Genomic DNA, 27,708 nt, shown 5'->3' with positions numbered 1-27,708 from the left:
TTAGCTGCCATCTAGATGAAGACAAATTGTTGGTCATCATAGTCCATAATACAAAACAATGGCATGAAACATGTTGCACTGTGAAGGTGAAGGTTCTATGTATATATAGAGGAAAACTCAGAGTATTAGTATTGGATAACTATCTGTAGCCAACCCACTTAATACTATAGATTTGAAGTTATGATAAATGCCTGACACCATCTTTCTTCTGACCTGGCAAGACAGGGTATAGTTAATTATACCTCAACTTCCCAATTTGAGAATGAAACTAATGTGAAATTACACTCTATGTATGTATGATATGTCAAAATACATTCTACTGTCATGTATATCTAATAAGAACAAATAAAAGAAAAAAAATTTAAAGAATTAAATTAAATGAGAAGTAGTATAACATAATGGTTAAGAATGTTTGATGTAGACATAAACTGCCCAGATCCAATTCTGGGTTTTCCAATTGAGTTGTGAAACCTTGAAGAAGATACTGAGCTTTTCTGTGCCTCAGTTTCCTTATCCAAATATGGTGATACTAGGAACACATACTTCATGAAGTTGTTCCGTGGACTAAATATAATAATAAATATAAACTTTTTAGAATAGCACACAGTATATAGTCATACAGTAAATATTAGTTATTATTGTTATTAATGATTCTAGCTAAAGTTGATAATAATCTCCATTAAGTCATTTGCCAGATTTAAAAGTAACATTACTATGTGGCTAGTAGAGGACTTAAGCTCAAATAACAAACAATATTATATTCATATAGAGATAGATTCATAGTTTTGTTATTTGTTTGTTTGTTTTTGCTTTCAAACAATTATCATTTGGTGAACCATCTGGTAGTGATTCTAGCTGTATGGAAATCTGCTACTGAGGTAAATAGTTGCCCACATGGATACTGCCCCAGGCTCTGGAAGGTAGGAGACATTCTTCAGGATTTCAAAGGCATATCAACTATGCAGTTGTATAGGCATGAGTGGAACCATACTTGCCAGGATAACAATCAGGGCGTATTGTTCTTTCAGGTTTCAAGGAAAGTAAGTATCATGCCTAAGAAATTTAGCCACACCATCTCTGGTAGAGTCCTAAGAATAGTTTTACAATTTGTATGCCATATACTTGGTTTTAACAAGGCATTTAATTCTGTTAAGCAAGTTGATAGGTTAGAAAATCCTGCAAAGACAGGCTATGTGGTGAAGTTTATAAGCAACATTTGTTTACTGTGCAGAGAAATGCTGGTGAGAGTTATAGATGCAGACGAGAGATAGCAAATGCATTTACTGTGACTAATAGCACCAAACAAGGCAGCATTCATATACGATTATCATTTGCTATCTGGCTTTTTGTTTGTTTGTTTGTTTTAAGATGCCCTTTGTTGCCTTCAAAGATTGAAATTCAGGTATTAGCTTGAGGGTTAGGTCAGATAAGAATGCATTCAATCTCTACTGTATATAGATGGGAAAAGCAAATTATTATTTGGAATATAAACAATCTTATTACATATTGTCTGCATGCCAATGTCTGCACACTTGTGGCTCATAGTCAGAATGATGAATAACAGTGGTTAGGTTGGTTTGCCAAGTTGTGCATCACTTTGGTCATATTATCAATCCCTAAGCAGAGAAAAATTCTCTGAAATTTCTATGGATCATCCTGAACGTTAGAGATAAGTTTCATCATCTTGGTAGCATCAACTCTTGCAATCAATCAGCAATAACTAACAAATAGAGATTTAGTGGTATTGTGTATAAAAGGCACTGTGAGAAGTAGCATTGTTCAGGAAACAAATCTATAGCATGGTCTTCTTTCTCCAAAGAAGGGTGATTATGCACAGATTACATGGAAGAAGTAATCAATAATAAGACAACCTGTGTAGTCTTATAGGTGCTTCAGGCAGAGTATGATAGAGTGTCAAGCCATTGATAGAGATTATAAGGAGAGCGTTTGTTTACTGTGAGCTGAAATGATTCTAGAAAGATTCTTGAAGTACAGCTTGAAACTGACTAGGAGCAGGAGGAGGAGGAGGAAGAGGAGGAGGAAAAAAGAAAGGCTTGATATAGTCTTGGAGGTAGGGAGGCCAGCACAGAAAAGAGGAAATGCTAGGTATGCTGGGAAGAGAAAGTAAATATGAATAACAAGAGTATAAAATGCATATAGAGCCAGGTTTCTGTAACTTTGGACTACTGCATACCCTTTGAGGGATGACTGTGGGTTGGTAGAATATGAACAATACAAGAACGTTTGTTATTGTGTGTGATACTATGTATTTAAGGTTTGAAATATCCTTTGGCATTTGGTAGGTGCTCAATGAAGCCTTAATTCTTTGATTAGGGGTACTCTGATGACAAGGCTGGAAGTTTGTGCCAGTTGGCAGGGAAACCTAATAGAGGGCCATGCAATTTAAATTTCATTATATAGGTTTGGATATATATTTTTTTAATCTAGGGTGACAGATCCCCTAAAGTATATGTGAAGCCCTTGAACTCCAAAGCCCATGTGAATTAGGCATTATTCTGAGGTGCTTAGCCCTCATCGGCTATTGAAGTTTCCATGCCCTGATCCCCGCCAAATTGAAGCTTTACCTAATAAAAATGAAGTACTTAGGGACAAATTTGAAGGAGGGAATGACATCAGATTGGTGATTGGAGCTATGAAACAGGTCTCTGTGTGAGGGCGGTGGTGATGGAGAGTGGGAGCAGAGGAACCCATGTAGGAAGCAGAAGAGAAAGATGCTTGTGAGAACCCCAGTTGCAGGACTGTTGTCTTGGAGGAGGTAAAGGAACATTTGAAGAAAAGCCTGTGGAGAGTTGGGGGAGCGGAGGCAGTGAAGGTAGAAGTAGTTCCCAAGGAAATCCATCAGTGACCATGTATTTACTCAAGCCTCGTAAGTCTTCACTACTTTGGTTTAAGACTTTCATGTAAGACCTGTATTCCTGTCCCTGTCCCGGTGAGAAGTTAGGCCTTCCTTGGAAGGTGTGATTAGACAGATTGGGGTACCTAACCCCCCACGTATTAAAATAAGGGCAGTTATGCATTGTGAACTGCAAACTTACATGAATGCTAACATTAAATTAGTTTCTTTCAAAATTATCAGATTTCAATTTTCTAGTTCTATTCATGGGAGCATAAATTTATTTACGAATTTTGGATCCTCCTGTTTAGCAGGCATTTAGTCAACCAATAGGGTAATTAAGCCTTGTTCTTTCTTAGTGTCGCAAACTCCCAAGTGAAGAGATGTCAAACTTTGTTGGTATTCCAGAAATGGTTAGAGTTCTTCACTATGTCAATGCAAATTAATTTGATTTGATTATATTTAATGAAAGAAAATATTAGAATCTTGAAAAACAATATGCCAGTTGACTCTGTAGTTTAAAAAAAAAAAAATTATAATGCACCCCCAGGAAAGGCAAAGACTTGGGGACTGTAACATTATAGGAATGTTCACATTTGCCCTTCATCATGTGAGTCAGCAGGGAAAATGAACCTCCAGGGTTTTAAGTTAACTCCACCCAGCTGTTTACAGATTATCACATCTGGAAGGCAGAAGTCAAGAGGGCACTGTGGAAAGGAGATGCAGTCTTAAAAGGCAAAAGCACTTTGTTTTCCAAGCAGATTCCAAGTTATTCAGCAGTTCCTTTTTAGGCATGCCATAAATGGTCTCTAAACCAAAATGGCCTTGGCCCCATCATCCCACAGAGGAGAAGGCTGTAGCAGAGACACAGGCTGTGGCCTCTGCTACCTTAGCTTATGCCAAAGCCCTTTACCCACAGACAGTCCGAGTCTGGTGCCTTCTTTGCCTTTTTCCACAACAGCAGGTATATAAAGGAGTCTCTGCTCCCATGGGGTGATGGATGGCTCTCTGGCGGTCTCTGGTGGTAAACATTATATATGTTCATTGAAGAAATAGTGGAATGCTTGACTCCATTAGAGAAAATGCAAAAACAAACATTTGAACAAATATGCTAAAATTCTGTAGCATGAACTAAGTTCCATATTAATTTCTAGCTATTACTCAGAAGAATTCCCACAATGTTTATGTATAATGTACAGTAGCATCTTAGACAGACTTGCCCATATAGTATTTAAACTCCCATCCTTTGGTGGAAGAAGGGGAGGAATTAATCCCCTAAAAATCAATCCATATTCCGTGTGTGTGTGTGTGTGTGTGTGTGTGTTTAATTCCTCCAAACTCACATTTCTTTACTGGTTTTTCTAGCAGGCAGTTCCCAAAATGTGTCTGTGTATATCTGTGGGCATTTATAATTGTTATAACATTTTGATTGCTACATTTCCATAATTCTGAATATTAACCCTCTTAATAAATGTCCATGTTAGCACTTGCAGTCTTGCACCAGTAAGTGAATTGGAGATACTGATTTGTTATATTAAAAAGACCTGATGTATATACTTTCCACACTGCATGCACTAGATGTATGAGGTCTCTCTCTCTTTTTTTTTTTTTTCATTTTAATTCTTGGTAGACCATGTATAATCAGTGAAATAAACATCATCCATTAATCAGTTCAGTCTTCCCTGAAGTATTAGTTTTCTAAACAATCCTATTACCAAAGCATTATTTTGATACTTTATTAAAAGTCCTATAGGTTTACCATTGCTATACTCAAACACAGCTTTATGCAATTAGGATTATAATGGAAGCTTTATTACAATGATATATAACTTGTTTCATCCTAATAAAAGTTCCTGTACATAGCCATGCTTTAATAATGCTGTTTCTGTAACAGTGATTCCTTAGTAATGGAGCTTCTCTCATGGCAACTTCATTATTAGAAAATGATTTCAGTAATAGAAATGCAAATAAAGATTTTGAAAGGAGCATTTTATGCATGGCTCTATTACTGACCTGCTATCTTTTCATGCATTACATCTAATCATTATAAACCTACCATGTAGATTATAGTTATGCTTATTACCATCCTGTTACATTTTAGCATTTGTGTCCTTCCAAATTATTGAAATTAACTGCCATTTTAAAACAAAATCAAGGGTTAAAATAATTTAAATTTTAATTAAATTTTGTTTCTAAAGCATTAAAAATATTTCACAAAACCTATTCTAATTTTTATCAGATCAGAGATTGAGTGAACCAATGGCATTCAAACTAGAGAACTACATATGTTCCCTTGAGTGTTCATGAAGATGTCACAAAGGATATGTTGACATGCAAGTTTTAAAGGGATTAATTTCTAAGTTTTCTACTTCCATATACACTTGCTTGTAAAATCCATCCACCTGAGAAGGCACCTGTGGTTGAGATTTCCTTTCTGCTTCCTCTTTTTGCCTTTCTCCCAGTGTGCAAAAGAAAGTCACATCTTGCATCCATCTCTTGCCATGATGTATTACTTAAACCAGGCAACTGAAAAAGGGAACAATTTGACAGCCCCTTTACTTAAGGAACCCCCCAGCCCTAACCCATGTTTATAAGAGTCAGGAGGTAGAGGGTAATGATTAAAGGTCTGGGCTGTGGAGCCAGAGAGTCTGTATGTAGATCCAGGCTCAGCAACTTACTAGCTATGTGACCTTGATGAGTCATTTAAACTTTCATCACCTTAGTTTCTGCATCTAAAAAATGGGGCTAATAATAGTAAGATTGAGAGCACCCGTTGATTTATACACATATGAAAATAGCATGTACTATATGAAAAGTATGTTTTCTATGAAAAGTATGTACTACTAAAAGTACTATATGATGCTATTAACTCATAAATTACTTTATATGATTATTTATCAAATTTTATAATATATTTTTGTTATTTTGATCAACTGAGTACAATTATAATGACAATTCAGACATCTAAGTTAACACTTAGAACAAAATGGTCACAGGAAGTATTAAGATATTAAGTCCTTTCTGTATATATTTTTGGTTACAAGATGATCAATGAAAAGCTTTTAAGCATAAAATATACATTAGGATGAAGTTCTATGAAAGAAGCAGAATAGAAATATGATTCAAGGAGAAAAATATAAAATGCCCAGTTGTTCATATATTTTTCAAATGAATGGTAGTGGGTATTTATTTCACTTGAATGCATTTAAAAAAGTGAGGTAATAGTTGTATTTAAAATTGTCAATATGTATGGTGCACTGGAAATTACATCATTTCCAACAATTAAATGAAAAACTTTAAAGGTCGATTTATGTGCCTGGTGTGTATGTGTGTGTGTGTGTGTGTGTGTGTGTGTGTGTGTGTGTGTGTGTTTATAGATAGATGTGTGTGAGGTGTGTGTGTGTGTGTGTGTGTGTGTGTGTGTGTGTGCATATACAAGCAAAAATGTTCAAAGACACTGAGGTAAATGAATAAATAAACTCTGGTCTATAAAAGTAAGGACATAAGGATGTAAGTTATAATTAAGGTATAAAATTGCTTTTGTAATTTGTTTTTCTAAGTATCAACTATGTTTAAGAATGATTCTTTCCTTGTCAAATTGAGAAACTAAATAAACTGTAGATGTCTGAATTTCCCCTGGCAGAAAGTTGGTTTGATTCAGCATAGATAAATTTGACTGAAATATTTCCAGTGCTTCACTGTGTTTCAGTGCATTAAAAAAAATGTACTCTCAAGCTGATTAGTAATGCCTGGGAAGAAGCCGTTGACTTGGAAGGCAATACTGGATTCATCCTTTGCTCTTGATTGTGCAAGAGGCCCTCTCTGAGTGGATCCCTGTACTAAAACAGAAATAGAGAGGTTGGACTGCTTGGATGGTGCTCCCAGTTTGATTTCATGACTACTAGAGCAGTACCAGCAAGTACAAGAAAGAATAAATAGCCTTTTATGAGGAACATGCTAGAAATGCACTATTTTCTATTTAGAAAACTATGTGTAGAAGAAGGTACATGCTGTGTGTTTGCTGCTGATGATTTTATTTATGTTTGACATGCACAATTTTGTCTTCATTTTTATTTCATGCCATGCTTTATGTTGAAAATTTGGATGCCACTTTGTTACTAGGCAGATTTCATGTCAGCATATCTCTGGTTGTTACTATAATGAATATACAATTTTGTGTGATGGCTTTTAGAATTAATATGATTTTTCAGACCCTTGCCAAGAAAAATAGAATTTTTTTCATAGGGGTGGTATATTAATACTGTATGTTAATTCTGTAGACATATTTACACCAACCCACACAGGATCTGAGGCAAGCATGAATTTAGTTAATGTGGTTTGCTATGGCTTATTTTCATACTCCCTTGAGACCTAACCACCAACTTGTTGGAGATTCATATCAGATAATGCAGATCTGCTCTTGGGGATCAAGTCTTGGCATACACTAGTTTGAAGTTACTGACCCTTGCTTTGGCCAATCTGGAAAAGCATCATCAAGGGACATAATATTTTCACAAGCATTCAAAACAGCCATGCAATCCCAACCCGAGCATTAACGCTTCTCCTTATGTTCTTCTGAATCAAGTTAGTAATTCCCCAGGGTTGCTTCCTGTGGCCAAATCAAAAGTGGCATAAAGCCTAAGTTAGTGGCCTAGAGTTTTTACAACAGAGTCTATGTGATGTTTTTGTGAGATATTTAGTTTTAATATTAAGATAGCTCTGTTTGAAACAGTGCGGGACTAGAAAAGCAGTTTATATTGGTAGCAATATAGTTGAATTTAATCTTTTCGCAGAGAAATATTACCACTATTTATACTCATTTCTGAAATTTTATTGTAAGGAAATAATTGATAAGGAACAAAGTATAATATATACACAATTTATAATAGTATAATACTGAAAAGTGATCTAAATATTAAATGGACTAATGTTACAATGCATTACACTAACCAAATGTAATATTATATAGCTAAAGAGAAAGTTATAAGACTAATGGAAACAATGTTAAGAAATTGGAGGGAAAATTGAACCATAGAAATGATATGTTCATTGTGTATGTACATAGCCATAACAGGTAGATAGGTGGATTGATAGACAGATGTTAATAAGCCTTGAGAGGAAATCAGCCTACGAGGAAATATAAAATAGCTAAGGGATCACTGAGTCTGATGCTTTATTGAACATTGCTGGTCCGAAGGACATCTGGGGAGAACATAATGGTGAACTGAGAGCTCAACCTTTAAATCAAGGCTCATCTCATGAGTTCATATAAAGAGCCTATGTCTTTCATGGTAGTAGTTTTCTTTGGGGGTCTTAGACTCTTTCTTGGGGGCAGGGGATGTCCTAGGCTTTCTTGTCTAGAAAATACTAAACTAGATTGAAACTATAAAAAATAAACAACTCTTACATTTCAGCAAAGTTATTTTGGAGAAATGTAAGAAAATTATATGATCAGGAAATAGAATTAGATTGTATATTTTTTATCTTGATGTTAAGAAGTTGCTTAAGTTTTAATGAAATGTTTTAGAAATAAGAAATTACCATTCTTGCCCATATGCAACAATTTAATCCTTTCTCTAATACTTGCTCCCAAAATACCAGAATATCATTATTATCTGGAAAACTCTACGTAGAGAAGTATGATTTCTTTATACTGTAGCCTGTTAGTAGCATTGTTTTTTGTTACCTAGTTTCAAATTATTAATATTCTAGAAGGTGGGAAAGATATTTCACAGTAGCTAGGTTTTTACAGGGCCGCTCTTCACCTAATGTTTTTCATTATTAGGAAGGTAACCATAGGTTTTGCAATATATTCATCACATCACTAGGAATTTTCTTCATGGGGCCTCTTTTGAGAGACCTTCTAAAGAGAAAAACCAATTTTAGCTTAACAAAATCACCAGGAAATCTGCTCCAGGGAATAAAAGGAATCTTTTTATTATCAAAATTAGGTAAGAAGCAGGAAGGAAAGCATAACTGTTAGGAGCTATAGCTGTAAACTGGAGTGCTTTTATTAGAAATTTACACTGATTGTATCTATCTAGAGAGAACCATTGTAGTTTATTTTAAATGATCTCAAAGATTCATCAGTATGATTTTCTGTTGCTTTAAAATTCTATTTAGCTCCATTCTAAAAAGTATGATACTAATAGGTCACTATTTTATTTTATGTTGCTCATAAAACATTTTTCTGTGCAATAGTTCCCAGACACTGCAGACACTAATACCTGGTTATTCATAAACTAGTATGTTTTGTGAATTTGTTCTTGAAAAATCCTTGAATTTTCTGATTGCTTATTCACCACTATGTTCCCCAACATACCTAGTTCAAAATGTTGTCATTGTTTTTGTATATATCTCAGACTTAATCAGCTCCAAATTGTCACCATTCTGTAATGTAATAGGAGAAAAAAAAGTAAAGAATTAATGCTTGAAAAGTACAGGGTCCAAATTGTTTAAGGTAAAAAATAGAATAAATGTACCCCCTGTGAGTTGTTTTATGCTTAAGTTCTGTATTTAGTATTAGCAGAGTTGGCATTGGAAAGACTAAGTTCTGTTCTGAAATCTGGACATGAGTCTTGACTCTTATCATGTATGAGTTCCATGATCCTGCATAAACCACTCCTCTGAGCAAATTTCCACAAAATGAGAAGAACAATATTTGTAACACTGTGAAAATTAAACTGGATAATACATATTAATGGATAGCTTTGTTTTTTTCCCCTTAATCCCAATCTAATAACACCTGCTATTTTTGGTCCGAAATAGATCCATTTATTTGACGCCACCTTTACTGTCACTGCCCTAATCAAGCCACCCTTTTTCTTGACACAAGAGCTTTCACATTGGTTTTCTTTCTATTTCTCCTATAATCTGTTTTTCACCAGCAGCCAGGGTGATATTTTTTAAAGTGAAAAACAGATCGTATCATTAACAACTTAAAAGCCTCCCATTATATTTAAAACGAGTGCAGGAGATCGTTTCCTTCTCTAGGCTCTGAAGCCCTCAGACCCTGCCTTCCTTTTCAGCTTCAGCGTTTACTCCGTCTTTCTCCCTCCCACTGTTACAGTCACACAACCTATATTCTGCTTTCTGTATATACCTAGTTGACTTCCTTCTAAGGGTCTAGACTCTCACAGCTCTTTCTTTCTGGAAAGTTGGCCAAGTTTAAAATATGGCTCTGAAAATAGTAAAAATATACAGAAATAAATGGTCCTGATGTCTTTACATAAAACTAATTAGGAAACATACCAGTTGCTTTGGTAATATATTCCAGGTATGTTTTTTTAAAATTTTATTTGTTTACTTTCTATTCATCAGTCACTTGAGCAAAATCTAGGTAGGTGATATTTTTGCCTATTAAATTAGATACCCACAGTATATCTGACTGAGCCTACACCTATTTCTAACACCACCAGCAAGCTACTTAATCTGATGTGAGCCTAAAATGACTAAGAAACTGTCCTCTTTGACATAATTTTTTGCTTTAGCAGCCTAGAAACAGCAGCCTATCATCCTTTAAATTTTTTTTAATTTGTTCTTTTTACATGGAGTATAACTTTCCATTCTTGTGGCCATACATTATGTAGAGTTACATGGGTCATGTATTCATATGTGAACATACAGCCTATCATCCTTAATTTATACTGAAAAAAAATTTTTAGTCTCTATAATTATCCCTGGGATAGCTCCTTCTTTGGTCATAAAGTTGTGTCATTTAAATTTTAAAATATGCCTGTGGGTTCTTGTTGTTATATCATTCTTAATCACCATTGCTTTATATCAGAATTTGAGCAGAAATTTATATGATGGCATATCTAATCCCTGGGACTCTCCTGTGTGTACCTTCTGAACTGCATCAAGTAGAGCTGTGTCTAAATTCCCAGTGCAGATGTGGTTACAAAGAACACCTCCAGAGATAGAAGAGGACCCTTTGCCCCCAACTTACTTACTTTTGTAGAGGAGGAATAAAAATCCTTCCTACCCCTTATGTTTACTGGCCAGGGATAACAAATTACACTCACAAAAGATAGATTAACAAGAGAACATTTTTAAATTTTATATACATTTTACTTGATGTTACTATTTTAGTTTTTACATGTAGAGAGGTCCTTATAGGAAAGAAGTGAAGACCCAGGAGGCAGTAGACATGGGGGATTATGTGTGTGTGTGTGTTTATGTGTGTGTGCACTTGTGTGTGTATGTATGTGTATACATGTGTATATGTAAGTATGTATGTATACACGCCATTTTAACAAAGGGTGATACATTTATGGAGAAGTGACAAAAAAAAGGAAAAGGGACTTGCATGTCCATAAATTGTAGGAGGGTAAATATAATGGGAAACCAATGGAAGATAAAGGCTATTTTAGTAAGGTTTTTTTATGTAAACCCACCTCGGTGTCAACCTTTCCGTCTCCAGTGATAATGGTTTGAGAAAGGGAAAGGGAAACAACTTCACAACAGATAATTTTTGTTCTACTTTTAGGAGGTGGGAGAGAATAAAGAGTTATTCCTGCATTTGCTGCTCCTTAACTATCTTTTGCTCAAATAATCCTCATGCTAAAGTGGCATATTTGGGCAAGGGGTATATTCTGATACCCTTCTTTTACCATCTCTTACATGCCCTCAGCATTAAGCAGAGGTCAGGGCCTACTTTATAGAGGTGGTACTTAGAGTATCTGGTCTGCAGGGCCATCATTAAATTCATCTGTAGAAACCCTGTCCTATATTTGAACCTTGACCTTCATGGATATAGCTTGCTCCATTGCCTGTGTGTGCACCCCATATTCTAGACTACCTTGAACAGGGGAAAGGTGGAAGACATGATAGAAACTGGGAGACATTTATGTACATGAATAGGACAAGCTAGCTCTGAAAAAAAAAAATTAGAAAGTAAGGAGGAACTTTGAAATCAAACCTCAGTTACATGACCTTGGGAAAGTTGGCATCTCTAAACCTCATCTTTACAATAATTATATATCAAACTCCTAGTATTCTTATTAGAATTGAGAATCCTCATCAATGTTCAATACATTCAGTTGTTTGTATTATTCCCTTTAAAAGATGACTGTGTCCAGACCCACATTTCTCAGATCTACCTCCCCTGATAAACTTACCACCCACACTTTGGGTGTCCTGCTGCCTAAATCTTCCCCCTATTCCTTTCAAACAAGAAAATATTGCTGGATAAAAGTACAGCATCTTTCAATAGAAATCCATTATGTGTTTGTACTATTGCACTTAAATGTGTTCTACAAGTCTGCTTCTCTGACACCACCTGGATTATGTAACACATACAATGCATTAACTTATCTGCATGGACTTCTAGGGGAGGGGCATTCCTCCTGTTTTACTGAGGGGTCAGAAACCATGTACCCTTGTTTCCATTCTGAAATGGCACCATCTCCTTGCCTTTTCTCTCTTCATGATGGAGAAAGCTGACCTTTTCCCCCAGGGAAGCAAGTGGATCTCAATCTAGCTAACACATCTCCCCAGGAGTTGATTGTGGGTTTGGAGTGGGTGCCAGGAATCTGCACAAGTCAAAAAGCAACAAATATCTGATGGTCCTGAGACCACATGTTTGTATTACCAATGTCTCCTGAGACTTTACTCCTGCTGTTTTCTTCTCTGTCTCATCATCTTTGATCTGACATTCTCCTTGGGATTTTTCTGTTAACATCTTCAGAATAGATTATTCCCCCCCACACGCTGCCAAAATTCTTTTTCCTTTGACACAGAAAAACAGTGACATCCTCCGTTCTTGACTACACCCTGTGCTGTCCACTCTCAGGTGAAGGCTGAATAAAGGTTCTTCTGTCTTGGCATTCTCACTCAGGGGCTTGAGTAGAGAAACCGAGAAAATGGGAGTGTCCTCTACTGACAGCACCTCCTATGAGGTATTTTTAAAAACTGAATGTTTCCACCATAACAGAACATTTTAGTAAAAACATTGATATGGAACATAACAAGTCTTTTAAACAGAGACTTAGAGTTCTTTTTTTCTTAATTTAAATCTGTTTTATTTTTCTTTCTGTGATACTATATAAAAATCTCATCAATATACAAAATCATTCTGAGCTTGGATTTTCTCATTTTCTCTGGATGAGAGCTTTGATTAGCTTTTTACAAGTTCTTCATTAGTAATAGGCTTGCTTTTTTGTTTTTGTCTTTAGCTGTTGTCTCTAATAAGTATGTTCTATCAAAGAATTCTTTGAAGATGATCTGAAAAATGCTCCTCAGTATTATGTTATGGAATATTACAATTTAATAATCTTTATAAAATTCAACAAGTGCTATTAGGATTAAATGTTCATTTCTTCTTCTTGATGCTGATGGCTGGGGTGGTGGTTCAGTCTTATCATCATGCCTGACCCAGTTGTGCAGCCGTGACTCTTTAATTAATAGACATTTACATAAGCTCCTTTTTCCCCCAGCAAGCTTTATAATGGTCTTGGTGGTTATCTCTTTTTCACCCTGTGAAGTATCAGCTGTGCTATTTCCATTTTGCATATCAAAATACAGAGAGATTAAATTATATACAACAAATTGATAACTGAATACGTTTGGGAACTCAGAGTTCTGGCATATTAATCAGGTTGCTTAAAGCAACAACCCATATAGACTCTGTAAATATATTCAGACTCTGTTCTATAACCCAGGAGTTGGAGTTGGGACTGTCAGAAACCCAATGAGGGAACTCTTTGTAGATTTATGTAGGAGTTGAAGAATTATTTTCTGGACTCTTTGAGGATCTATATTAGTAGAGGAGGTAGTGTCTGAGAATTATTGCTGTGATGGCTGTAATTTTAAGTAAAAAATGTCAGGAAGCCTGGTGGTTTCCGTGTAGCACATGAATTTGAAAAACTGTTTTATGGTGTTTTTGTGGAACCATCTTCCCAAACACTGTTAGACTTTTTCTGGTCACAAAATGTCTACAGCTGGAGCTGGAGCAAATCACGGGTCACTTGGCTCCCTCTCCCCATCCCAGAAATGAGGAGAACCCTGCTGACCTTTCTAGATACTTGGCAAGACTAATTTCTATCTCACTTTTTTTCTTTTTCTTAAATAGTCTGTCTTTCTGTCAGTATCCTCGTTCAATTTTAAGGGGTATAAATCTAGCCTGAGGTATTTCTTCTTTCCTTTTTTACCCCCTGAAACTATAAAAATAGGAATGCTGCATATGTAGGTGGTAGTTACCTCCAAGGAATTCTTGGATCAGGGATTACCTCAATCATTTAATAGTATCATCAGTGAAACAAAACAAATAAAAGTAGATAGTTTTTTTTTTTTTTTCTTTTCCAAATTTACCGAGTTTCTCAATCTTATGTGAAAGATAACAGTCAGTATGCTTCTCACTTAACTCCTTTCCCATTAAACTTGAAGTAGACTCATTTTGGCTCAAATTCTTCTACCACAGTCTTCTGTCAAATCCTGTCTGTCCTTTAAGGCCTAGATCAGGTTAAATGCCAAATCTTCAGGGATGCTTCGTTGCCTCCTCTGCCCTTAGTCAGATGTAAACACTCCTTTCTTTGAACTCTCATTCCCCTGAATATGTACCTTTTGAGTGTCCAGGATCATAATCTGTTGTGTATTATGTGACTTCTGTAATCCTTAAATTGTAGATGCTCTAGTGAAGCATGGGGAGAAGAGAGGAGGTATCCTATTTCATTTCACTTAAGTTCCCTCTCCGCTTCTGAAAATATACACCCTGTGTATAGTCTGATGTTTCCAACTGTAGAGCACTCAAACAGCATTACAGAAACCACGCAATTGAAACCACACAACCAGCCTTAGATCTGCAGTGTAAAAATAGTAGTTCCTGGTTTGTAGGATCTCACCATGGTACTCATCATTCCAGGGAACAAGGCAGGGGTCTTTCCATCCACAGGGCCTCAGGCCTGAGCCATTTGCATCTCCTTTAGGTTATTGTCCACCCGGCATCTCAGGCTTTCCTCCAGATACCTTTCATCTCACAGTGGGAAGAATCTTTCTTTGCTAACACCACTGTGATTCCTATGCAGTCATCTCTGGAAGCATAAATCATTTCTATGCCTTCCCTCCAACTGATGGGGGGAAAAATCCCTCCCACAAAAGGCCTCTTTCTTACCAGCTTTTCTTGTTCCTGGTCAGAAGTCATGTTACTCTGTCCCCATATCAAACCAGATGAAATTGCTATTCTTCATGGGATGTGCTTTTCTGTTCCCTTTAGAAATCCTAAAGGAGGAAGGGAGAGTGAGTAATAACAAACTTATTTCACTTTAGCGCTCTTTCCTCTATAGGTGCAATCCAGGACTTTTAGTACTGGGGTTGCAACTGGCCTGTAAAATCCCAGAAGCTGACATAATGGAATGCTGTTTCAACTCTTTCTTTACAAGTTGAAAGAAATGTGATATAAAAATGGACAAATTTAAGAATTAATCAAATAGAACATTAGATTAGTAAATGAAAGTAAATAGGAATCCTAGGTTAAAAAGTTGATGAATATAAAGGGGCATTAATATAACAGAAGACGAATTTGAAGAACTGCCCATATTGTAGAAAAAGGAAAAGGCAGTAAATAAAGGAAGAAAGGGTAAATATGCTAACAGGTTAAGAGATATAAAGGACAGAGGAAGATTGACATATCTAATAGGAGTTTCAGAAGGAGACACTAGAGAGAAAGCAGAAGAGGCAATGTACAAAGAGCTCTAACAGAATTTCCCAGAATCGTTGAGAGGATACTGATACTTATATTCAGGAAGCTCAAATCTCAGTGACTCAGTAGGCTGAGGCATGAGGATCTCAAGTCAGAGGCAGCCTTGGCAGCTTATCAAGACACCGTCTCCAAAAATATTAAGGACTGGGATGTCATTCAGTGGTCGAGTAACACTAGGTTCAATATCCAGTTCCATAAAAAATGAATAAATAAATAAGGATAAATGAAAAGAAATCCACATCCAGACAGAGTATCGTGAAACATCAGAAAAAGATCATAAAATAAATGACAATTACGTGGATAATTTACTTCTAATGGAAGCTAGAAGAAAATGGAATGATATAATACAGGTGCTAAAAGAATATATTTGTAAACTAGATTTTTTTTAAACCTACAGAAATCTACTTTTCATAAATGAGTACAAGATAAAGCATTCATAGGATGGAACTATTAATTAGCTACAGATATTCACTAGTAGTATTCTGAAGGACATATTTTGACAATAAAGAAAATGATCCCCGAATGAATACAAAGATACAGGGAAAATAATAAGCAAAAAGAATAGTAAAAATGTGAGTAAATTTTAGCAAACATTGAGTTATAATAATAAGGGACTTTAAAACAAAAGGTAAACTGGGTGTGGTAAAGTATATCAGTAATCCCAATTACTCTGGAGACTGAGGCTGGAGGATCACAAATTTGAGGCCAGCCTTGGCAACTTAATGAGGCCTTGTCTCAGAATAAAATAAAAAGGACTGGGGATGTAGCTCAGTGGTAGAGCACTTGCCTAGTATGTGCAAGGCCCTATGTTCAAACTCAACTACCACCACCAAAAAAGATAAAACTAAAATACTGGAAAGCAATAGTATATAAATCAAGAAGGGAATAATTGGAATTAATCATCCTAAGATACTTGAATTGTTTGAGAAAAGGTAAAGATATTGAATAATTGTAGATTTTATTAAGTAAATTAGTTAATTAAAAATTTGGGGATAATTAATAGATGTTTAGAAATAAATGCGATTTTCAAACTGAGAAAAAGCAATGAGAAAAAAAGTTTACTTTTAAAGTAGTTCCAAATAAAAAGCAATTAAGGAGGAAAAAATAAGCAAAAGGAGAAACATAAAATAGAATGAATAAAAAGTTCACAAGAAAACAGAAAAAATCAAATTATATTAGTAATCACAAAGCCCGTAAGTGAATAAACCTCCATTTAAGAGACATTGTGATGTAGATTTAAAAAAATCCATATATGTTCTTTTTACATTAAACATAAAGATACAGAAAGATTGAAAGTCAGATCATTTTATGTATAATACAAATAGAAAGCTGGTATGGCTATTTTAATATCAGTTTAAAATCCTTTTTTTCTGCAGAAAGGATGAGAGCTAAAGATGATCACTTCATATTAAAACTTTCGTCCTCTAGGAAGGCATACTTCTATACACTTAAGTAACACAGCTTCAGTATACATAAAGCAAAAAGTGACAAACTACAAGTAGAAATGGACAAATCAACTCTCATAGGAGAGATTTAAACTTTTCTTAGAAATTGATAGATCAAGTAGACAAGGATATAGATGTAAACAGCACAAATAACGGTCTCGATGTACTGAAGCATGTAGAACACTGTAGCCAACTGAAAATTACATATTATTTATGCACATTCTTTTATGCACCCATGGAACATTAAAAATGAGGAACAAGATCCAAACAAAATATTTGGAGGCAAATAATAAAATGTAGAAATCAGCAAAATAGAAAACAAAGATACCTAAAGAGAATAAACAAAATACACCTAAAGCAAGGACTGGCACCTAGTAGGCACTTAATAAATACCTATTCAGTGAATAAGAAACAACAGAAACTATTTGAAATTTGAAAGAAAATTCACAAAACAATGATTAAATCTGAGTGGGGCAGTTTTGGATTATCCTGCTTTTATTCTTTGTTCTCTGTATTTTCTGAACTCTCTATATGTATTGCTCTTAGAATTTTATGAAAGCATATTATTTTAAGATAGATAGGCAGGATTTTTTCTATCCTCCTAGAGAGGATGGGACCCAGGGACTATTCGAGACACCAACTCCAGTCAGAGATGGGAGGAGTACAGTGTAATAATATGCAGACCCGGGAGGGGTGGTGGGGATTTGCCTCTCACTACGTGCATGATCTCAAGCATAATCTCCATGGTGGTGATGACAAGGTGTTCCTCAAAGATTTGCTTTGGTAGGCACCCATATAAAGCACTTAGGACCTTACCTGATCCTGTAAGATGCTCTGTCATTTTCCTTCCCCATTTCAAGGGGGGCAGCATGAAGGACACATGTCTCTCCATTTCTAAGGAATGTGCCCAGAGTAGAAGCCAAATTTAATCAGACTAGAACATGAAACTGGGTATAAACTTAGTATGTGAAATTATATTTGTGTCCTCCTAGAGAACCAAGAAAATTAAGAAATGAACCAAGTAACTCATCATATTTATTACATGTAAGATGAAGATGCAGTATTATCATTTCCTTGTGATAGTCACATCTAATAGTTCTAAAACCAATTCACAGTATTCATGTCAGACTTATTTTATGAGACATTTAACCATTGCTAAATTAAATTTCATAAAGGAATGTGCCTATTTAACTCCTCTGAAGTTACAGAGATGGAAATCTGACCCGTCATTTCTGTTTTCATGGAAAACCATTTAGCAGAACTTTGTTCCACTGGAAGTGTTTATTGAGTTGTAAGCCTAACACAGTTCATTGGCTGTGTGTATTTCCACACAGACAACTTTTTTCAGTGCAGATTTGCTCAGTTCATTAGTACTGACAGCAGATGGTAGCACTTTCACATGAATTTACCTCCTGAATTGATCTAAGAAATGTCACTAAAAAGATCCTGACAGTTTTGATGTTCTTCCATTTCTAAAAAAGGTATGTTAAATCAGGTGTGAAAGTTTAGATTTTTCTTTAACTCCACCACATAATTTCTAAACGAAGTAAAGACTACTTTCATCTCTGATTCTGGCTGAAGGAAAAACAAAATACGAATCATTTTTTCTGATAGCGTAAACGTTTAAAATAACCTCCATTGCAGAAAAATGGCTTTGGGAGAATATTATCCAGATTGATTATCTACACTTGATCAAATTCCTCAAATTATTTGCAGATTCTCTACCCCAGTTGATCTGAATACAAATTGCTGAGCTTTCAAGATCAGTTGAATGAATGGGACTGAAAATTAAGTATTGGCTCAGGTCATAACGCTTACTGTGAATTCTGTGACTTCTGCAGCATTGCCTTGAGTTGGGCTTAAGTCAATATAAAATTATCAGGCAAGAAGATTCAATGTTTGCTAAATGAGTGAATAGAGAATATATGAATTCTAATAACATAAAGGAAACTTGATGTTTTTCTATATGAGATGGGCATTATTATATAACATTCTTCATAACACAAGACTTATATTCAGAATCCTGTATACAGGTTGAGAATCCCTAATCCAAAAATATGGAATTGAGAATGCTCCAAAATTCAAAACGTTTTGAACACCAACAAAAGTTCTGGATTTTGGAGCATTTTGGAGTTAGAATTTTCGAATAAGGGATGTTCAGCTGATAAAGTCTATGAAAATACTGTCAAATCCCGGAACTCCAAAATCTGAAAGACTTCTGGTCTCGAGCATTTTGAATAAAGGATATACCTGTATATAGAGACAAGGATTTGAGTATTTGAAAAAATTAATTCTTGAACTGAGTGTGGTGGCACATGCCTGTAGTCCCTGCTATCCAGGAGGCTGTGATTAGAGGATCACTTGAGCCCAGAAATTCTAGAGCAGCCTGGGCAACATAGTGAAACTCCATCTTAAAAATAATTTTAATTCTCTGTCTTGTGTTTGAAAATTAATCAATGATTTGGTTAATTGTGACAACTAAGAGAAACAAATGCATTTTAGAAGCATTGGGTATTGAACCATGTACCATTTAAGCATGTAATTAATTATTGATGCTTTTGACACATTGCTAGAATAGTGGTCATGATTAACAGCATACTTAAAGGTTTTATTTCACAACAAGCAGAAGTTTTTGGATTCTCAAAATCAACACTCTTGATTGATTGCTGGTGTTTTTTTTTTTTTTTTTAATCAAGTATTCTAGCAATGAAAGCACAACTAACATGTATGGCAGCTTTGCTCAGTACTCTTTCTTTTCTTCCTCATTCCTTTGTACTGTTGTGTATATTATATCCATATACATTATAAATACAGCACTACAGAGTTATAATTTTTACTTGTATAATTGTGTCTCTTTAAAAGAAACTAAGGGAAGAAAACAATTCTTATCCACCATTCATAAGGCTTTCTTTTTTTTTTTTAATGTGGATTTTAGTTATCTTCTGATATTTACTAAAGGACTTCCTTTAGTAAATTTTGTAAGGCAGATCCACCAGCAAGTAAGTCTATTTCCCTGGGAATATATTCATATTAGCTTCATTTTTGAAGGGTAATTTTGTTAGATATAGAATTCTCAGTTGATCGTTTAAAGTTTTATTCCAGCACCTCAAATGTGTTGCTCTGCTGCCTTCTGGACTGAGGTGAAGTCAGCCACTGTTGTGTTGTTATTCCTTTTCATGTGAGGAGTGCTTTGTCTTATGATTCTTTTAAGACTTTGTCTTTGGCCATCAGTCATTTGAATATGCTGAGCCTGGGTGTGGATCTCTGTTTCTACTTAGAGTATATTGAGCTTTTTGGATCTACAGATTAATGTTTTTATCAAAGTTTGGAAGTTTTCAACCAGTGTTTCTTTGAATATTTTACCAGCCCATTTCTCTTTTTCTTCTCAGATTCCTATTACATGTATGCTAATAGGATCAGTGTTGTTCTACAGATCTCTGAGGCATATTTTTCTGCACTTTTTTCTCCTTTATTCTTCAGATTGAATACATTCTATTAATAAAACTTAATGTCACTCTCCTTTATCCTGCTCTCTTATATCTACTGTTGATCCTACCTAGTGATTTTATTTTTGAACCAGGGATTGAATCCAGGGGCACTTAACCACTGAGTCACACCCCAGCACATCCCCTTTTCCTTTTTTTTTTTTTTTTGGCAGTGCTGGGTATTGAACCCAGGGCCTTGTGTTTTCAAGGCAAGCACTCTACCAACTGAGCTATATCCCCAGCCCCTCCCTTTTATTTTTAATTTTGAAACAGGGTCTTGCTAAGTTGCTGAGGCTGGCTTCGAACCTGCAATCCTCCTGCCTAACACTTCAGAGCCTCTGGGATTGCATGTGTGTGCCCCTGTACCTGGCCTAGTGAATTTTTAAAAATTTCTGGTACTGTAGTTTTCAATTGCAAACTTGCCATTTGGTTCTTTCTGTAGTTGGTATATTTTTATTAAGATTAATCTATTTGAAGAGTCATTGTCATAACTTTCCTCTTTTAATTCTATAAGCATAGTTTTAATACATTAAACATATTTGTAATAGCTGCTTTGGATTCTTTGTAAATCTAACATCTGGACCCACTCAGAGTCAGGTTTTTTTTGGTTTTTATTGTTTGTTTGTTTCATTTTGTTTTGGTGCTGGAGATTGAACTCAGGAGTATTTCATCATGGAGCTATCTCCCCAACACTTTATATTTTGAGACAGAGTCTCCCTAAGTTTCTGAGGCTGGCCTTGACCTTACAATCCTCCTGCCTCAGTCTTCCAAAGTGCTAAGATTATAGTCATGCACCACTGAACCCAGCTCAGAGTCAGTTTTTTTTTTTTTTTAATGACTTCCTTTTCCCCTAGAATGCATTACAGTTGGTTTCAAAAATTTCTTTGAAAACTAGACATTTTAGATAATATATTCCAGCAATTCTGGGTTCTAATAGTTTCCACCAAACATTGTCTTTAATTCTTTAATCGTTGTTTTGTTTGTTTTAGTAACTTTCCTAGGTTTTATCTGCAGAATTTGTCTCCCCTGTAAGTATGGCTACTGATGTCTCTGCTAAATTTTTAGATTTTTAGCCTTCCTTCCTCTGTCTCACCCAGTAATATCTATATAGCTTGCTGGTTAGCCAATGATTGGAGAAAGATTGTCCTCAAATACTTCAAGTCCATAAGGCCTCCCTCTTTAGCTGATGGATATGTGTATGGGTTAGGAGTACATTCCAAATTCAGGAAACATTCAAATTGACCTTGGCTTTTGCTTCCCATCAGATCTGTGTCTTCCTTGCACATGTGTATAGTTCTCATCAGCCAGTGATGCCTAGAGAATCTCTCTTGCCCTTTTGCAACTGTCTCAATTCCAGGATCTTTCCATTAAATATCTGGCTTGTCTATTGCCTACCCCTACTGGGACTGCAACCACTGGTCAGTAGAGCTGTGGTATCTACTTTTCATGTAGCACCTACTTTGTGATTTTTATTGATGATATTGCTGACAAGCAGTTTTCACTGTCTGTTAGAGGTCAAGGCAGCACAGCTACTAGTACTTAGGGCCAGCCCTGCTCTGGCCAAACTTCCCTGTCAATGGAACCAGTGTGGGGTGCAGTGTGGGAGGATATGAAAATAGTATTTCTAGCTAAGAAAGCTGAAGATTCCCTCTAATTCTAACTTGAAGTTCTGCAAACACTTTTCAAAATTTTTATGTGCCCCTGGTTGATTTCCAAAGTCTGGAAATGGTTTGTTTTTGACAATTTCCTTCAGTTTTCTCTTTATTTTGGTCAGAGAGCATGTGCTAAATTCTTTCTTCTGCCCCAGTGGGTAGTTCTCTCCTGTTATTATTTATTTCTTTATGAATTTTTCTTAAAAGACTATGTGTGTGTATGTGTGTATATATGTACATATATATATATATATATATATCTTAATACAATTCCTATTTTAAACTGATCAACATTTTATAGCTTGATCTTGTTTAACCAAAAGCATTTTGCCAAAATGATATATTTTTATATTTTTAAAGTCCAACTGAAGTTTAAACTTTCAATATTTAAAGGCAGTTATTTTAATATAGTCTATTTAATTACATAGACATCATTTCAATGAAGTAAAGGATAGATCTACTGTAAGGTTTTTAGGGCTGATTTTACCATAGGCCATCTTCTGAATCACTTTCATCTTCATCTGTTTGGACATGAATGGGTTGGATAATAATAGTTAAGTTTTTGCTCTGTGTCAGACACTATTCAATGTACTTTCTGGTATTATCTCATTGAAGAGTCACAATCAATCTGTGAGGCAGATGTTGTCATTAGCATTATTTATCAGATGAGGAAATAGAGACATAAAATACTTAACAAATTTTCCCACAGACTCACAGCTACTATGTGGTGGAACAGGACTTGACCCCAAAGAGTCTAAACTTACAGAACTCATGCATACAGTTATCTACTTGTTATATGGAATGAGCAAATGGTAAGTTATAGAAGTAAAGTTCAGGTCTTCACTAAGCAGCATTAAGAGAGCACGGCTAGTGTTACCTGATCCTAAGTCTGTTCTGAGAAAATGGTCTTCTGAACTGTAAATGTCTGTGTTTCTTGGGTGTGTGTTATTCTTTTGAGGTCTTATAAAAGGTGGGTCCTACACCTGTAAACAAGAGGCAAGTGAGGTCTTAACTATACATGCAGCCATTCCTTTGAGAGTCACCAAGTCCTCAAGGAAACTCAATTGTGAGGGGTGAAGATTCTTGAAGACCCTCTTAGGTGGGAGTTGTGAGTGCTTCCATCATATATATGCCAGGAAGGGAAGGTCCAGCCAATGTTCCACATGACTCAAATGGGCCTGAGAGCCCCCGTCTGGGATCTTTAAAACACTGTCACTTATTGTTTTTATTACCTCTTTTTGTTTTTATTACCCATTCCCAAATTTTTAGTAGAATCTTGTTTGAACAGTCCATTGTGCCTCAGCTGTGGGAAGCCAGATAAGAATATTCAAAGCTGGAAGAGTTTCCCCATGAGATCAGTGTAATAGTGGCCTTTGCTAATCTTCAAGGGAAGTGAGAGAAAGTGGAGAGAGTAGAGGCTGTGTGACTAAGTCGGCTCTCCCCATTAGAAGTGCTCCCATCCAAGGCAACCATGGAGATCTAGGTTTTACTTTATTCAAAACGGCAATATATCTTCACATCAATACAATTAGGTTATGGGTCATTAATCCTTCCACTGAAAACTGTGTAAGTCATTCAAAATGAATTTAGACTACATTTAATTTTTTAAATCTCAACACTCTAAACAGTATTTATTTTAGTTCATAATAATTCTGAAGTTCTTTTGTCTTTCCTTTGCACATTTATTACACTCACTTTCCTTTAGGTTCTTCTGGTCTCAACACTGTGTCCCCAGACCTCTGCGTGATTGCTTTTTCTTGTCATTCTGATTTTTGTTTTAATATTATAAATGTTCAGACCATTGCACATCTCTTCAGTAAGTTCTTCCTTTTCTCCAAATCTAACATCACCTGATCCCTCCAGAATTGCATTACCCTCTTAGGTTCCTTCATACACTTACTATTATCTGGATTATCTTGTGTATTTATCTGTGTTTGTTGGCTGTCTCCTACACTGGAATCAGTTCCATGAGACCGGAGACTTTGCTTATCTTAGAGATACAGTGATCTCTATAACTATATCCAGAACTGTTCCTGACAAACAGTCCCACCTATGTTTTAAAAAAAGTATGAATATTTAAATTTATGAGGTTTTACATGAACTTTTGGCCTTCTAGCATATTTTGACAAATGAGGTCTGGAATGCGGGCCCAATTTCCCACATGGCACTGTCGACTGGAACAGAGTAGCAAGCATGACCTTAGAGGGCAGCCCTCTCCAGTTGGTCCAGATTGTTGGTAGTAGTCCTCATTGCTATTGACATATTCAACTGGCATTCCCCCTTTAGGTCATTCGGCTAGACATCATAGCTATTTGAATTTGTGGTGTGTGTCACACTATTTAATCCACAATGTAAACAACTGATAAATTTTATCATCGATAATTGTTTTTTGGTGATAATCTGTGTATAAGTTTACTTACCACGTAGAAGCCTTCTAGGGAACCCAATTGCTTATTTAAATGATGGCCATCTCAAAACCAGTAGCAGTCTGACCTATATCTTATATCCAATTATTCTTTTATAAAGGAAGCAGAGTTATACCATGAAATTTTAGCTTATAGAAACAGCCCTATAAGCTTGGGAAAGACCAAGGAAACAAGCAGAAAAGAGAAACTGAGAGTAGGAGATTATTTTGATTCCTTTACTATTGACAGAAATGAATGAAATGAATGGTCAAGTTACTGGGTTTGTAGTCCAAAGAGATGCATTAGCCAACAGAGCAAACTGATAGAATTTATCTGTATTTTGTAAATCCATGTATCTCACTGTTCTTGACAATACTGTTTTATCAATGAATTCTCCTTCTCACACCTCTTGTCATATTTGTATTATAAGTTATATTTCAAAATAGGAAATCAACCTGTATGCTAATTTGGGAACTTGAAATTTAAGACAAACCTTCATTTTTAAAGGAGTAAACCAGATTATCTATTGGAACTTTTTCAAAGTAACCCTCACTGACAATCCTGGACCAACTCTGATTCTTACAGGAACATCCAATACTTGGGCAACCCTTTTTTGTACTTCATCCCTGCAAGACTAATGAATTCATGACTCCCATATTAAAGAATGCTCAGAAAATCAATAGGTAAGAAATACCTTTAAGATACATTGGCCTCTACCCTGATTTTAAAAGTGTAAATCTTTTAATGTAACTCTAAAAGCTAAGCTAAGAAAGAAATATGGTAATAATGACTAAAACATTGATTTTTACTATGTGCTAGGTGCTGTTCTAAGAGCTTTAAATATATTAACACATTGGACTTTTATAACATCCCTATGAACTAAGTACCATTATTTTACTCAGTTTACAAAGAAAGAAGCTAAAGCATACAGGAGTTTAGGGACTCTGCCAAGGTCACAAGTTAGTTAAGTAGTGGAACTGGAATTTGAATCCAAACATTTTTGCTTCAGAACCATGCTCCTAACCACTGAAGTCTGTTCCCCTAATAAATGCTGTGAATTTCAAGTGTAAACTTTGAGTCATCAAGGGGAGCCAGGAACCCCATTGATTACCTTGTCTTTCCACTACCTTAGTGAGAGATTCTAACAAACATCCTCTATGAACTTCTAATTCTTGTCAGGTAATGGGGCTGGCATTCAGAAATGCTGGAATTCCAGGTAGGCACACCTCCTTGAAGAGAGCCCTATTTTTGTTCTTGACAGTAACTAACTGCTTTTCCACCCTTCATCCAAAAACTACAGTGAAAACATTAATATTTTCCATATTTCACTTGTTTCCTAGGAACATCAACTATATTACATCATGGCTGAGCATTGTAGGGCCGGTAGTTGGACTGAATCTTCCTCTCAGTTATGGCAAAGCAACCTCTCAAGATGAGTGAAAGTCCATTGTCAAGGTAAAAAGACAAGCCTAGATTTCATGTTTTGCTGTTAGGAAGATTCTGGTGCCTCTCTTGCACTTAGATATATCCCTGATATCTGGAAAGTTTGTTTTCATCTTTACTATGGTGAACACTGGTTTGTTCTTTAGTTTTCCAAAGTGCCCTACCCAGTTGTTTAGGAAGCATTTTATTTTCTTGTAAGTAGCACTCACCAAGCTACAGGTATACACGATTTTATAATAGCACTGATATTCTTGAAATAATTATTTACTGCTCAGTTAACACAATGTTTTTTTTTATTGTTTTTATTCTCTTGGTTTTTGTTTTGTTCTTATTTTCAAATTCTTCTATTGATTTTATAGATTGTGGCATGAAGAGCATCAAGAGTGCCTGACCAGTCCTGGTTTTAAAGAGACCAATACTGTGCAATATTCCACTTTGCCAAGATCTGACATGGATTTTCCCTAGGAAAAAAATGTCTGTGGTAACTGATATTTGAATCAGAAACTGAATGTTTAGAAGAAACATGTTAAAGATATAAATCACTATAAATAGTGAATCTATAAAAAAAATGAATCTAGTTCAGTAATACTATAAATACTGACATCTTTGGGGCACTTACAGATCATTCTTTTCTGGGCTAAGCACTTCATATCCTTTTTCTGATATGGAGATTGATGGAGAAATGTATCTATGCATTCATTTTAATATAATATGTATGAAAATTAAAGTATAGAACATACATGTTCCTGAAAACTAATGTTATAAACATAATGTTTCTTAAATTATTCTCCCATAATAAATTCAGGAAAAATCGATTATTTCTGTTTTACTCTGAGAGAGAAAAAGAGAGTGCATGTGTGTACAGATAGAAAGAGTACAGATTAAAGAAAAAGTACAATATTTTATTATAAGTGAATTAATGTGTTTTTACAAGCAAAGTATGGCACAGATTAGAAGTTTTTTAAAGGCTATAGGAAATATTTAAACATTAATTTTTTTTACATATGGTAATAAACAATGATAATTTTGTCCCTCAAATTCTCAAACCCATAAATGCTCTACTGCAGTCGGGGGATTTTGTGCAAGTCTTCCTATCTGTAAGACTTACTTTCTTCATCTTTAATAAGAATAAGCTACCTGGAAGGTTGCTGTGTGAACCATGCAAGATCATTAATGCATGAGAAAACACTGGAAAGTATGGTACAAGTATTCATTGAGTGTTCACCTTTCTTATAATTGATTGTTATTCACTCAGTCTATAAATAAGTTTAACAACCAGTAAGATATTAAGATAAACTTCGGGGTTGGGGATGGGTCTCAGTGGTAAAGTGCTTACCTAGCATGCATGAATGAGGCCCTGGGTTGCATCCCCAGCAACACACACACACACACACACACACACACACACACACACACAAACACAAAGGTACCACATCATTGTCTGTTTTGGTTGCTTGTTTTGTTTTCCATTTTAACTTTTTATGCACTGAAATTAGGAGAAAAATGTAGCCAGCCCTCAGATAATCTAGTTTCTTTCCAACATAGGATGTACTTAAGAATCACCTGAGGATGTTTTACAGCTGCAAATGCTAGGACCACCTTCTGAAACAGTCTGTGTGGGTGATTCTGATGCAAACCTGGAGAACCCCTGGTACTATTTTTTTTTTTTTATTGTGGCATTGATTTGTATTGTTTTGCTTTACCCGTAAGCCCTTTCTGATTTTATG

The 27,708-nt window shown here is 35.5% G+C and overlaps 1 protein-coding gene across 2 annotated transcripts in view; it reads left to right on the top strand.

The window, feature by feature from the left end:
• ATG10 (autophagy related 10) overlaps window positions 1-26,533 on the top strand; it is a 291,694-nt gene extending 265,161 nt beyond the window's left edge. For both annotated transcript variants that reach the window (XM_079145561.1, XM_079145562.1), the window contains 3 exons: window positions 25,124-25,221; window positions 25,879-25,993; window positions 26,341-26,533. In XM_079145561.1, the coding sequence (XP_079001687.1) occupies window positions 25,124-25,221; window positions 25,879-25,978 (198 nt within the window). In that variant the 3' untranslated portion in view covers window positions 25,979-25,993; window positions 26,341-26,533. The remainder of the gene's footprint in view (window positions 1-25,123; window positions 25,222-25,878; window positions 25,994-26,340) is intronic.
• Window positions 26,534-27,708: the final 1,175 nt, after the last annotated feature.

The sequence above is a fragment of the Sciurus vulgaris genome (genome assembly GCF_902686455.1).
Source record: "Sciurus vulgaris genome assembly, chromosome: 6".
NCBI classification, from domain to species: domain Eukaryota; kingdom Metazoa; phylum Chordata; class Mammalia; order Rodentia; family Sciuridae; genus Sciurus; species Sciurus vulgaris.
This window is presented reverse-complemented; position numbering and strand designations above follow the sequence as displayed.